The 13,519-nt window shown below is 43.0% G+C and overlaps 1 protein-coding gene across 3 annotated transcripts in view; it reads left to right on the top strand.

The window, feature by feature from the left end:
• The window catches only part of LOC126457125 (inactive ubiquitin carboxyl-terminal hydrolase MINDY-4B), a 496,867-nt gene that overhangs the window by 388,936 nt on the left and 94,412 nt on the right, over positions 1–13,519 (top strand). For all 3 annotated transcript variants that reach the window (XM_050093184.1, XM_050093183.1, XM_050093182.1), the window contains one exon: positions 4,642–4,859. In XM_050093184.1, coding sequence (XP_049949141.1) covers positions 4,642–4,859 — 218 coding nt within the window. The remainder of the gene's footprint in view (positions 1–4,641; positions 4,860–13,519) is intronic.

Below are 13,519 nucleotides of genomic sequence, written 5' to 3'. Positions count from 1 at the left end.
ATTTAAAAGGCAGCTGCTCAGTTTTTCGTCTATAAGATTAAGCGGACGTTATAAATAGCAAAATAACATCAACAGATCGCGAGAAGCGTTTCCTCCATTGTAGATATTGATAGGCACATATAAATATAATTAATTAAGATAAACTATTGTATACTGTCGGAAAAAATCAGTACATCCTGGGGGATAGGAGATATACCGATAATGTTTCAACATCATCCGTCAACTGATAGCGTAGTCACATAGCTACCAGAGTGCCATTTGTGTCTATCATTTAATAGAGAAAGCTCGCAACCAGAAGACTCAGTGTGGTGCAAACGTGGGAAGCAAGCACGCAGCAACGGAGAAGCACTCATGCTTCCAACAGCCACACGAGCGAGTTTGAAAGGAGTCCACTTGTGCCCTTCTATTGGCGGATGGTCCTTTCGGAGAACTGCCTCAAAGGTTCGAAGTGTTGCGTCAGTTATGCAACGATACTGGTATCAGTGGTCACGTGAATATTCTCACAGCCCTTGACAAGTTTCTGCTCGTCCAAACATCACAGACGTCCGCCAGGATCGTTGTATTGTAAGGGCAGCTGTGGCAGATCGTACAGCTATCACAGCACAGATAAGAAGGCTTGTGAACCCAGATGTCTCAACTCGAACTGTTGCGAACCGGTTATTAGCAGTGGGGCTACGGGCGCACACACCTCTAGCCCGTCTTCCACTCGCGCCACAGCATCGAGATACATGGCTCAACTGGTGCCATCAGAGGATCACTTGGATTATGCAATGGAGCGCCGTGGTCTTCAGCTTTCAAAGCAGATTCTGCCTGCACGCAAGTGAAGGTCGTTTGCGCATACGACGTAGACCTGGTGAGCACTGTCTCGTAAAGTGCACTCGTCCAAGACACACCGGCCCCACCCCAGACCTTAGGGTCTGTCGTGCGGTGAGCTACAACTGTAGTTCACCTTTCGTGTTTATGGAGGTGACGCTAACCAGCGCTCGGTACATGCAGAATGTTGATGGGCCCGTTCTTGTAACAGGAAGGTGATGTGTTGTTCCAACAGGATTACGCTCGCCCACACACAGCCCTTGAAACTCCACGTTCTCTGAAAGACGTGCAGCAACTTCCCTAGCCAGCACGATCTCAGGACTAGTTTCCAATCGAGTAAGTGTTGGGTATGATGGGATAAGAAGAGACTCGCGCGACTCGTCTGCCGACAACTCTTACAGAAGTGAGTGAAACGTTGGAACAGACGTATCGAAGGACAGTATTCGCCATCTATACGATCGACTGGCCTGAGTCAGCGCCTGTACTGCCGCCCGCAGAGACTACATCACGTACTGACATGGGTGTTTCAGCATGGGTCGGTAACTGGCATCAGAGAACCGTTTGTGCTATTGATTTGTACATGTGATCATTTCCTGTACACCATATGAACTGTTGCAACAATAAATCTTGAGTGAACCGGAAACCTCTAGAAGGGTGTACTAATTTTTTTCCGGCAGTGTTTATGGCCATCCACACGGATACGCGTAGACCCGAGGATTGTCAAGGCACACACGTACCAATGTGGGCGATGTAGAATCGTGTAGCAACAATAGGTCTAGAAGCAGTTATTGTTGAAATTAGTTCGCAAGCCGCGACTTCTTCCGAGGCTGAGTTAATTCCTTTTATTTTATGTTGTTTTTAATCGATTCTTATTTTCAATATTCTGTTTTATTTTTGCATTTATATTATCAGTGGTTTCTGTTAACAGATCTTATGACTATATACACATTATAAAATACTGCATGTTACCATGATTATAGAATATTTTATGATTACTCGTCACTTGTGTAACCAGTTTAACAAGAGTTATGAAATAGTACTAATAGTAAAAAATTTTAAAAATAAATTTAATTTCGTGACCAAAACACAATCAAGCCCTTTCTACGTCTACGTCTACATAGACACTCCACAAGCCACCATACGGTGCATGGCGGAGGGTACCCTGTACCACTACTTGTCATTTCCTTTCCTGTTCCGCTCGCAAATTACACGAAAGAAAAACGACTGACTGTATGCCTCCGTATGAGCCCTAATTTTTCATATCTTATCTTCGCGTGTCCTGATGATACCCTGGTCTCTGATGAACACTCGCCGTCGAAGACAACCTACTGAGTTCTATTACTTAAGAAGTCTTCGAGCCACTCACATATCTGTGAAATTATTCCGTACGCTCGTATCTTCGTTAACAGCCTGCAATGGGACACCGTGTCAAATTCTACCTAGAAATATGGAATCTGCCTGTTCCCCTTTATCCATGGTTCTCAGTATATCGTGTGAGAAAAGGACAAGCTGAGTGTCGCAAGAGCGATCCTTTCTAAAACCATGGTGATTCTCAGACATAAGCTTCTCTGTCTCAAAAATGGTTCCAAGCACTACGGGACTTAACACCTGAGGTCATCAGTCCCCTACACTTAGAACTACTTAAACCTAACTAACCTAAGGACATCACACACATCCATGCCCGAGGCAGGATTCGAACCTGCGACCGTGGCGGCAGCGCGGTTCCATACTGAAGCGCCTAGAACCGCTCGTCCATAACGGCCGGCCTTAGTCTCAAGAAAGTTTATTGTATTCGAATTGAAAATATGTTCAAGCATTCTGCAGCAAACAGAAGTTAGGGATATTGGTCTATAGTTTTTCGGGTCCGTTCTTTTACCTCTCTTATATACTGGAGTCACCTGCGGTTTTTTTTTTCAGTCGCTTGGGGCTCTGTGCTTGGCGAAAGATTCACGATAAATGCAAGCTAGGTAAGAGGCCAATGCCGTAGAGTACTCTTTGTAAAATCGAACTGGTATTCCATCCGGACCTGGTGACTTACTTGTTTCCTAATCTTTCAGTTGTTTTTCTACGCTAGGTATGCTTATTTCTATGTCGTCCATATGGGAGTCTGTCTGATGGTCAAATGACGGTATGTTTGTATGGTTCTCCTGTGTGAACGATTTCTTAAACGTGAAATTTAAAACTTCGGCTCTAATTTTGCTATCTTCAACTGCCACGCCAGACTGGTCAACAAGGGACTGAATGGAAGTCTTAGACTCGTTTAGCGATTTTACACATGATCAGAATTTTCCCGGGTTCTCTGTCATATCTTTTGCTAAGGCGTGACGGTGGTAGTTGTTGAATGCTTCGCAAATAGATCTTTTCAAAGACGCACGAATCTCTACTAACCTTCACTTGTCGACATTTGCGAGTCCCCTTTTGAACCTAGAGTGCAACAGCCTCTGCTTCCTCCGCATTTCGTTATTAAACCACGGGGGTCTTTCTATCTTTTATCCGCTTACTAGACACGTAACTCTCCTGAGCACGATTTAGTCTGCTTAAACTTTGCTCATAATTCCTCAACCCCCATCTTACTGGAACTAAGTGATGTCACTTCACTGTCTAAGTGAGACGTTAATAATTGCTTATCTGCTCTATCTAGGAGAAACTCTCTGCTATCCTTCTTGACTGATTTATTAACTTTCGTAATCATAGTTGCTATAATGACACCATGATCGCTAATCCGCGTTTCTATACTCACACTGTCGATAAGGTCCCACCAATCTGCAGTTACAAGGTCTAAGATATTTCCACTGGGTGTGGGCTGTCCAGCTAGCTGCTCAAGACAATTTTCAGAAAACGTGTTCAAAAGTATTTCGCATGGCTGTCTGTCTGTACCCCTTGCAATGTGTCCAGAGACATCCCAGTCTATTCCCGGCAGGCTAAAGTCACCTCCAACTGGTACTGCATGATCTAGTATCTACTCGCTGTTGGTTCAAAATGGTTCAAATGGTTCTGAGCACTATGGGACTTAACTTCTGAGGTCATTAGTCCCCTAGAGCATAGAACCATTTACACCTAAGGACATCACATACATCCATGCCCGAGGCAGGATTCGAACCTGCGACCGTAGCGGTCTCGCGGTTCCAGACTGTAGCGCCTAGAACCGCTCGGCCACCCCGGCCGGCTAGTCGCTGTTGACCGTATACTGTCTTTGAATGACTCTGTCACAGCGGAATCGGGTGGCCGGTAGAAACATCCAACAATTAACTTAGTTTCACCTACATCTGTTATACACGACCAGATGACTCCACTGTCACACTCAATTTCGACCCAATAGAGACAATATATTTGTCAACTGCAATGAGCACTTCCCCTCCCATGGCCTCTAATCTCTCTTCCCGATATACGTTCCACGACTCGCTAAATATCTCACAGCATCCACTTCGGGTATCAGCCAGCTCTCGGTCCCAAGAATAATTTGACCGCGAGAACGAAGTCGTCTTGCGTCTTCCTACAGTTACTCGTTTGCCGTCGAGGACAACAAACTGGATTCTGTTGTTTAAGAACGAACCACTCACGTATCTGTGAACTTATTCCATATGCTCTTACCTTCGTTAACAGCTTGCAGTGGAGCACCGTCTCAAATGCTTTCCGGAAATCTAGAAATTTGGGCACTGCCTGTTGTTCTTTCGTTTTTACCCCTGAGAAAAATTTGTGTTAGCCCTCAAGGAGTACTTACCCCCAGGTTGGGAACCACTGCTCTAACGGCAGCGCCGGCCGAAACGCCTACTAGCTGCCGCAGCTTGTGCTGGTGCGCGTGTAGCAGCGAGTGTTTGGCGGTTGCAGACGCTGCGGCAGGTGACGTTCGGGTCTGCGCTGGTGCCGCCGCGCACCGACTGGCTGCGCTCGGGGCTGGTGTTCCGCGAGCCGGAGCAGCCGCTCGGCTTCGGGCTGGTGGCGGCCCGCAGCACCACGGGCGGGCTGCTCAGCGTGGTGCAGGCGCAGGTCATCAAGCACCTGCTGTTCGACAGCGCGCCCAGGGACGCGCAGCGCAAAGTCGACGAGTGAGTGCCACGCCCACACTATACGTCTCAACAACATAGACTAGCCGAGGCATCGCCATATTTGATGCCAACTAGAAACTTAGCCGCCATGTTCTGCAGCGTCATGTTGACACTGATTGTCTGTTAGCATGCAATCACATAAGGACATCCGCGGAAAAACGGGCTAATCCTCAAATTTAAAAGCTTAGAGATAAATATTGCCATATGTTGCTGCGTACGGGAACCATCAAAATTGACATTGCTCTCACTCCTAATTGGTATTTAGGGGTGAGACCAATGTCAGTTTTGATAGTTCCCGTACGCAGCAACAGATGGCAACACTTATCTCTAATTAACTGCTCATGGTTGGGATTCACAGTCATATAATATTTCTTAAAAGACATCATAGTCGCCGTTCACTGTATAAAATGTTTATTGTTGCTATTGCAATTTCGGCCTCATGGGCATTTTCAAGTAACACTGCAAAAGTTACCTAAACACAAAAATACAAAAGTGAAGCACAGGATGTATATACATAATCAAGCAACCATTTCATTACGAAAGTAGCTCAATTATAAAAATTGGAGATAATTGTACATTACTTACATTTTGTCAGAATATAACACAATCTGACGTGAGTATATGTCATCGTCAAAATGCAGCCTTTTGACTCTGAGAGTCCCACAAGATCCTATGAGTACGACACTTATTACATTGTAATATATTGTTAAATATATACTGAACTGTCTATGTTGCCATCGTTCTAATAATCTATCAGACATACAAGTTCAGGTGCACTGACAACATGTGGAGCTAAGTCTGTTGGCGCGAAAATACATTTGCTAAAGATACTGCCTATGCACGTAACGAAGATAGTGCACACCAAGGATACAACTTACAAGCTTTATGTCGACAGATGAAAAGACTTTACGATATAAAGCTTATAAGTTGTATCCTTGGTGTGCACTATCTTTGCTACATGTACAGGCATTATCTTTAGTAAATGTATTTTCGCGCCAACTGACTTAGCTCCACATGTTGTCAGTGCACCTGAACTTGTATGTCTGATAGATTATTAGAAAGATGGTAGCATCGACAGTTCAGCATATATTTAACAACATATCACAATGTAATAGCCGGCCGGTGTGGCCGTGCGGTTAAAGGCGCTTCAGTCTGGAACCACGTGACCGCTACGGTCGCAGGTTCGAATCCTGCCTCGGGCATGGATGTGTGTGATGTCCTAAGGTTAGTTAGGTTTAAGTAGTTCTAAGTTCTAGGGGACTGATGACCACAGAAGTTAAGTCCCATAGTGCTCAGAGCCATTTGAACCATTTTTGAACAATGTAATAAGTGTCGTACTTATCGGGTCTTGTGGGACTCTCAGTCAAAAGGCTGCATTTTGACGACGACATATAGTCATGTCAGATAGTTTTATATTCTGACAGAATGTAAGTAATGTACATTTATCTCCAATTTTTATAACTGAGCTACTTTCTTAATGAAATGTTTGCTTAATTATGTATATACACCCTGTGCTTCACTTTTGTATTTTCGTGTTTAGGTAACTTTTGCAGTGTTACTTGAAAATGGCCATAAGGCCGAAATTGCAATAGTAGCAATAAATATTTTATACAGTCAACGGCGACTATGATGTCTGTTAAGAAACTTATCTCTAAGCTTTTACATTAGCCCGTTTTTCTGCGCATGTCTTCATATGGCTTTGTCTGTTATACAGTAACATTTGCAGCTGCCAGTTGCGATTTTTCTTTTTTGGTTACTGCCCGCATGACAGGTTTAAAAAAAATAATTCCCGTTCTAAGTGCGTTTTTCGTGCACTATCGCATCTCAAGCTTAATGTTTGCGATATGGAACTGCAGCGTTAATCCTAGTTGACACGACGACATTGGGTTGCGCCACTCGCTGCGTGGAAAGAGTTGCACGCAAATGGTTTCATATTTGACTGTATACACGACGAAACCAGTATACGCTTCAGTTTCGTCGTTCTGTGGATTCCTCAGTCGTGTCTGAAATGAAAGTTTTGGCAGCTGCACCTCACAAGAGTTGTGATGGAGTTAAAGCCTATTGCGTGGAATCGCTGCATAAGACAAAAATAAGAAACGTGTTTCGGTACGTGACTGGATGAAGAAAAGACGTCAGTTCGGTTGCTCAGCATTCTTTCTGAAATAATTTGTAATGGAAGACCCAAGAAGTTCTTTTAATTATCTTAGAATGTCACCATAACTGTTTACGTTTCTTCTAAATAGAGTTCCTTATGCGATAAGGAATAAAGATACTGTAATGCATGAAGCGCTGTCGCCAGAACTGAAATTACATATCACATTGCGTGCATCACAATCGAGAACGCTCGGCATGCTATATGATGCGGTTTTAGTTGGTGATGACGCTTTTTCATTAACACCAATAATTATTTACATTAACAGCAGTAATTATTCGAAGCAGGCCGCATTAAGGATAGAATGGTTTGCAAACTACTCTCTTGAAGACAGATCTGTACAGTGGCAGTATTTCAAAATTCAAACACATGTGAATGGGGAGCACTGCTGCGACGTTTTAAATAGATGAATATTGAATAAAGAATGTAGCCTCTTGTTTTGTGTAGCATTCCCTCCTGTCAACAATACTCCTAAAAAAAAAGTCGGCCAATTCGAACGATGGGATTTTAGTCTTGTAGACAAGAGCATTTCTACAGCTAGAATTACATTTGCTTGTATTTTTCTTAATTCGGTTGTATATGTGCTCCTAATTCAATAACTTTTGCCCTGCAGTTCAGATACCGTCAAACGTGATGGCCTCTGAAGCAGCAATATATTGCTTATATTTGTAATCAGCATCACTGAAATCCCACAAACACCTATGCAAAGAATAGATATCCAAAAAGCGAACATTAGGCTCCATTCCTCACTGCATATTTCAGTTTGTCTACACTCTACGAACACACATAACCTCAAAACACATGCAACTAGTGTAGCCAAAGATGGAACACGGCGAAAGTGTTTAGTTTCACCGACGAGTTGCGCAAACGCGAGTCGCGCATGCACAGTGGCCGGTAGCGCAGTTGCCTGCAACCTAGTGTCGTCGTGTAAACTAGGCTTTATTCTCGTGACTTTACGATAAGGGGCGGTCAAAAAGTTTCTGTTTGTGGTCGATGCTGCAGCATATTTGCAACGTAGCGCGACTCAGATGCAGACATACAGGGTGATTTTTTTACCATCGTCTACAAACTCTAGGGCTTGATCGATGAGAGGATGCATAAGAAAAAAAGCTCTAATGGACTTATGTGCAGAAGTGCTTGGTTTCCACACTAGAGACCATTTATTCAGTCATACATTGTTACAGAGACTGGTCTCTAATACGCACTGTACCATGCAGCCACAGTTACAGTATGTACTGAAAATGGTTTCCATGTGCCTCAACGCACGCATGTAAGCGCTGTAGCATGTTCTGTCTCATACGTTCACATCGGGCAGGCTGCATCCGAACAGCGTCACTCCAGTGTCTCCACATATAGAATGGGCTGTGCATGCACGATACTTTTGAGATGGCCCCAAAACCAGAAATCGCACGGGTTGAGATCTGGTGAACGAGCAGGTCATGCAGCTTTACCCCCTGGTCCAATCCATACACCAGGGAAAACACGATTGAGATGCGTCCAGACGTTAACGGCGAAATGGGCTGGAGCAGAATCATGTAGCAGCCACATAATCCTTCGATTCATCAATGGCACTTCTTCCAGCAAGGCAGGCAAAGTCACCCGCAACAAACGCCGATAGTTCCGGCCTGTTAGGCGATGTGGAAGGAAGACTGGTCCCAAAATACGGTCGCCAATTATACCGGCCCACACATTTCGGCTGCACCGATGCTCATGATTCGCTGTCACCATACCACGGGCGTTCTGCATACTATCCCACACAAGACTGTTATGAAAGTTGAAGATACCACTCCGCATAAATGTGGCCTCATCTGTGAATAGGATGGATGACACAAATCCCGGAGTTGTGGTTGCCTGGTGAAGAAACCAGTGACAATACTGCTCCTGGTATGGAAAGTCTCTCGCTAGTAAGCCCTGCACACGCTGTAAGTGATAAGGGTGGTAATAATTGTTCAAACATGGTTCAAATGGCTCTGAGCACTATGGAACTTAACATCTTAGGTCATCAGTCCCCTAGAACTTAGAACTACTTAAACCTAACTAACCTATGGACATCACACATATCCATGCCTGAGGCAGGATTCGAACCTGCGACCGTAGCGGTCGCGCGGTTCCAGACTGAAGCGCCTAGAACCGCTCGGACACATCGGCCGGCAGTAATAATTGTCATAGAGAATGTTCCACACGGTCGTCTGGCTTACTCTGTACTGGTACGCCAACTGTCTGGTCCGGACACGACGGTCGCCTTCGGCAGTCTTGATCTCATTGTCCTCCAAGTCTGGTGTCTGAACATTTCGCGTACTTCCTTCATGATCTCTTGCTTCCTGAAACGACCCTGCCTCAGACAAACGGCGAAACACTGTTGCGAACACTGATTGCTACGGTTGTTGTCGGCGGGGGTAGATCTCCTGATACAACATTGCTGCCCGCTGCATATTGCCGTTCGCCTTTCTGTAAGTTAACACCATATCGACAACCTCTCGATTCGAATATGGAACCATTGTGTACAACGCTGTATCACATCCACTACAAGGTGAGTCAGCAAGAGAAGTGAGTCAGACACTTCATTACCAGTTACTATTGCAAGAGACGGCGCTAGGGCATGATGTACGAAGAATAGTACGACCCTCTAGAAGGAAACTATGCATAGCCGGCCGGAGTGGCTGTGCGGTTCTGGGCGCTACAGTCTGGAACCGAGCGACCGCTACAGTCGCAGGTTCGAATCCTGCCTCGGGCATGGATGTGTGTGATGTCCTTAGGTTAGTTAGGTTTAATTAGTTCTAGGTTCTAGGCGACTGATGACCTCAGAAGTTAAGTCGCATAGTGCTCAGAGCCATTTTTTGAAACTATGCATACTATAACTGTGGCTGCATGGTACAGTGCCTATTAGACCGTAGTTTCTGTAACGAAGTAAGACTGAATAAATGGTGTCTAGCATGGAAACCATGCATTTCCGGACATAAGTTCGTTAGAGCTTTTTTGTTCCGTATTCTCTCACCAATCAATCCCTAGAGTTTTACACGGTGGAAAAAATCACCCTATGCAAGCTCCGACATGCTAGCAAGGGATTAGTATGGCATTTGTGTCTTTCCGATGTGAGTGCGTTGAATGTGGAGACGTTATTACCAAATACATCCAAACGGAACAAGTATGCTGTTATTCTTTTCTTGGCTGCCGAAGGACTAACACAAGTAGACACCATGTCTGGCGAAAACAAGTTCCGGGCTGGTCGCGATTGAACACAAAACACCGCTCGAGTTGGCAGAGATTCGAAGTTACATCAACTCAAGTGGGAGATAGTTGAGCATCCACCCTAGAGTCGTGATCTCTCCGCATGCCGTCATCACGCCTTCGGTCCCCTAAAAAGGCCTTAAAGGCTCGACGATTCCTATCGGACGAGGAAGTGCAGCAGGTGTTTACGGACTTCTTCACGCAGCAGGACACAGTGTTTTACCAAACAGGTATCTTCAACCTGGTACGTTTTTGGGGCGATTGGTTCATTTCTCACGGTGATTTTGTCTGATTGGCATACCGGTTCTGGACTGTACGCCCTTCGAACACAAACTTATACAGTGCAAACACGTGTTTGTCCTAGGTATTTATCAAAGAGATATATTTACACAGTTCGTTGGTATTTACAGAGAAACCAAACAATAGCAGACGTTTTAATACTTGATTCGAAGAATTCCGGAATGTGAGGCAGAGTTTTTTGTTCTAGTGTTATGTTTCTTGCGTGGCATTCAGCAATTTTAATGGAAGATAGTTTTTACGTGTTTCTTATCCTATTGCATTAGGATTTTTGATTCTCGTAAAATAGCAATTACAATAACCCCTAAGATGAGAAGAGTAAGTATAACAATGCTGCTGAGTAGTCCGTCACTTCTTCCAGCCTTGTAGTGGTTATCCATCGTTGTGTTATCTCCTTGTTTCCTAAGGGAGTCCTTTACATAAAAAAAAATAATAATAATAATAATAATAAAAACTGAGACTAACATTGAGTTTATATACACACACAGGTCATACACCTATTGTAGCTATTGCTTATCACATAATTTTACTCGGGTCTAATCGATGCATCGAGACACACTAAATGTAGTACAAGTGTACTTTAATAAAGTCGCCTAGCCAGCCGGTGTGGCCGAGCGGTTCTAGGCGCTACAGTCTGGAACCGCACGACCGCTACGGTCGCAGGTTCGAACCCTGCCTCGAGCGTGGGTGTGTGTGATGTCCTTAGGTTAGTTAGGTTTAAGTAGTTCTAAGTTCTAGGGGACTGATGACCTCGGCAGTTAAGTCCCATAGTGCTGAGAGACATTTGAACCATTTGAAAGTCGTCTACTTCACATTCTAAATGATCAAGATGATCTATGCAAAGTACAAATTTGGGAAATACAACGCTTCTGAACAAGAATTGTTACACGCTGATACTTAGCTTAAGTACAACATCCCAATTGTTTCATTATTACGAAGAATACAATTGTACATTGAACACACACTGGGCATGATTCATGATCAACAAAAATACTTTTAAATTATATTTCTATCGCAAAACATAATTTTCGAGCATTGTTGCATCTGCCCGATTTAAATGTTCGGCTTGCAATCAAGTCGCGTTTCGTGGACATTTTTCACGAAGCACGACTGTTGGAGGGTAGTAGTTAGGAGTCATATGAACGTAGTTATTAAAATAACACTGGTACTGACCTGTACCTGTTAAGCAAGTAATACACTCCACACTACACCCTAATAAATTTTGAATACGTTGGGACTCAGCAACAGAAAAGAGAGTTTTCATCATTTAACTTTTTTTGGAATACTGTTAACGTTGCCATCAATCCGAAGGCTAGTCTGCTGCGGTTCTCCTCGCTACTATGTTTAGCCGATGACTCGGGGCCGGCATTAGACGGGCGGGAGGCAAGGAGGGGGAGGAGGGGATAAGCGGGGTAAAAGTAACCGTGGCTGCCTTTCTGAACAGAAATCCAATGCTAGTTTTAGAACCTGCACCTATGATTTTGAATAAAAGGCCTGGACACTGCAGGTGTTCATTGAACATAAGATACAGTATTAAAATATATATATATATATATATATATATATATATATATATATATATATATATATATACACATATCTAACTAGCGATTAAATTTAACGCAAAATACTATGGTTCTGCATGTAAGGCATCAGACACTGTAGAGCAAAAAATATTATTATTACCTTTATGAAAGTGTTCTAATTTTCATGAATGTATTTTAATTTCCATCTGTTGATACCAGATTTTAATTGAAAGTTTAAGTATCAGTCTAATTCCCAAAGGTGGAAAGCTTTAAAAGAAAATGTTGTATCGTCCGTCCACGGGCTATGTGAAACAAGATGGTCTGCACGGATAGACAGGTGGAGTGCCTCCGTTTGCTAAGCAATTACCAGGATTACAAAGGGCGACTGAATTTGCTTTGAATTTTAATTTGCCTGTGGAAGCATATACTGAACTGAAGGCCATCCAGAAATATTTGAAATCATTTCACTATGTCTCGATGTCTTGAATGTGGTATGAAGTATTAGCTGCAATGAACATAAGTAACGTTATGCATCAAGCAAGGGAAGCCACAATAGATGTTGCAAAGTGCTGATGTTAAAAGTGTAGTGGAATATTAAATACACCAAGAAATAAATGGGATACTATTTACGCAGAAATCTGCAAGGTAGCAGAAAAAACAGGAATATCACCGACTTGAATATAACGATTCGCGGTACAGAGAAACGGAAAGGCAAAAGGAAGTATTTTGTAAATGAAACGGCAGAGGAAGATTTAAACCTGATCCCAGAGCATAGTTTTAAACTAAATATTTTCATTGTCACTCTAGATACAGTTGCAGGAAACTTTCTAAGGTATGCTGCCATAAACAACATGATGGATACGTTTGCGGTCTTATGGAACTATATAAGGTTAGACGATTCTAAACTATCAAATTTCGTAGAAATCATGGAATCTTTGTACAGCAGAGAAGTTAATAAGAAGGATTTGAAGGAAGAAATTTTACAGCTAAAAAGCGTTCATGTAGCTAATTTAGGATCTGAGCCACTTTCTCCTTTGCGCCTTCTCAATGTTATTAGTAAGCGCAATTTTGACAACATAGGCTACTTCCAAATATAATCACAGCTTTAAGGGTTTTCTACACTTCGCATGCTACTGTTGACCAAGCAGAGCGGTCATTCAGCATTCCTGCAAGAGTTAAGTAAAAGTTGTTTGAGACCTACAATGGGGCAAGAGCGGTTTCCTGGAATCACAGTTAGCCCATTGGTTAATGATTATTTATATATATATATATATATATATATATATATATATATATATATATATATATGTAATAAAAGAGTTCACATCTAAAAAATTTGGAAAGAAAGTATAATTTTGTAAAGTATCAAATTTACGTAAAGTGCGAACATGAAAGAGGTTTCTTATAAAATGCGTTATTTGATTTTTAACATGAAAATTTTCTGACTTAATGCAAAA

The sequence above is a fragment of the Schistocerca serialis genome, chromosome 2 (genome assembly GCF_023864345.2).
Source record: "Schistocerca serialis cubense isolate TAMUIC-IGC-003099 chromosome 2, iqSchSeri2.2, whole genome shotgun sequence".
Classification (NCBI taxonomy): domain Eukaryota; kingdom Metazoa; phylum Arthropoda; class Insecta; order Orthoptera; family Acrididae; genus Schistocerca; species Schistocerca serialis.
This window is presented reverse-complemented; position numbering and strand designations above follow the sequence as displayed.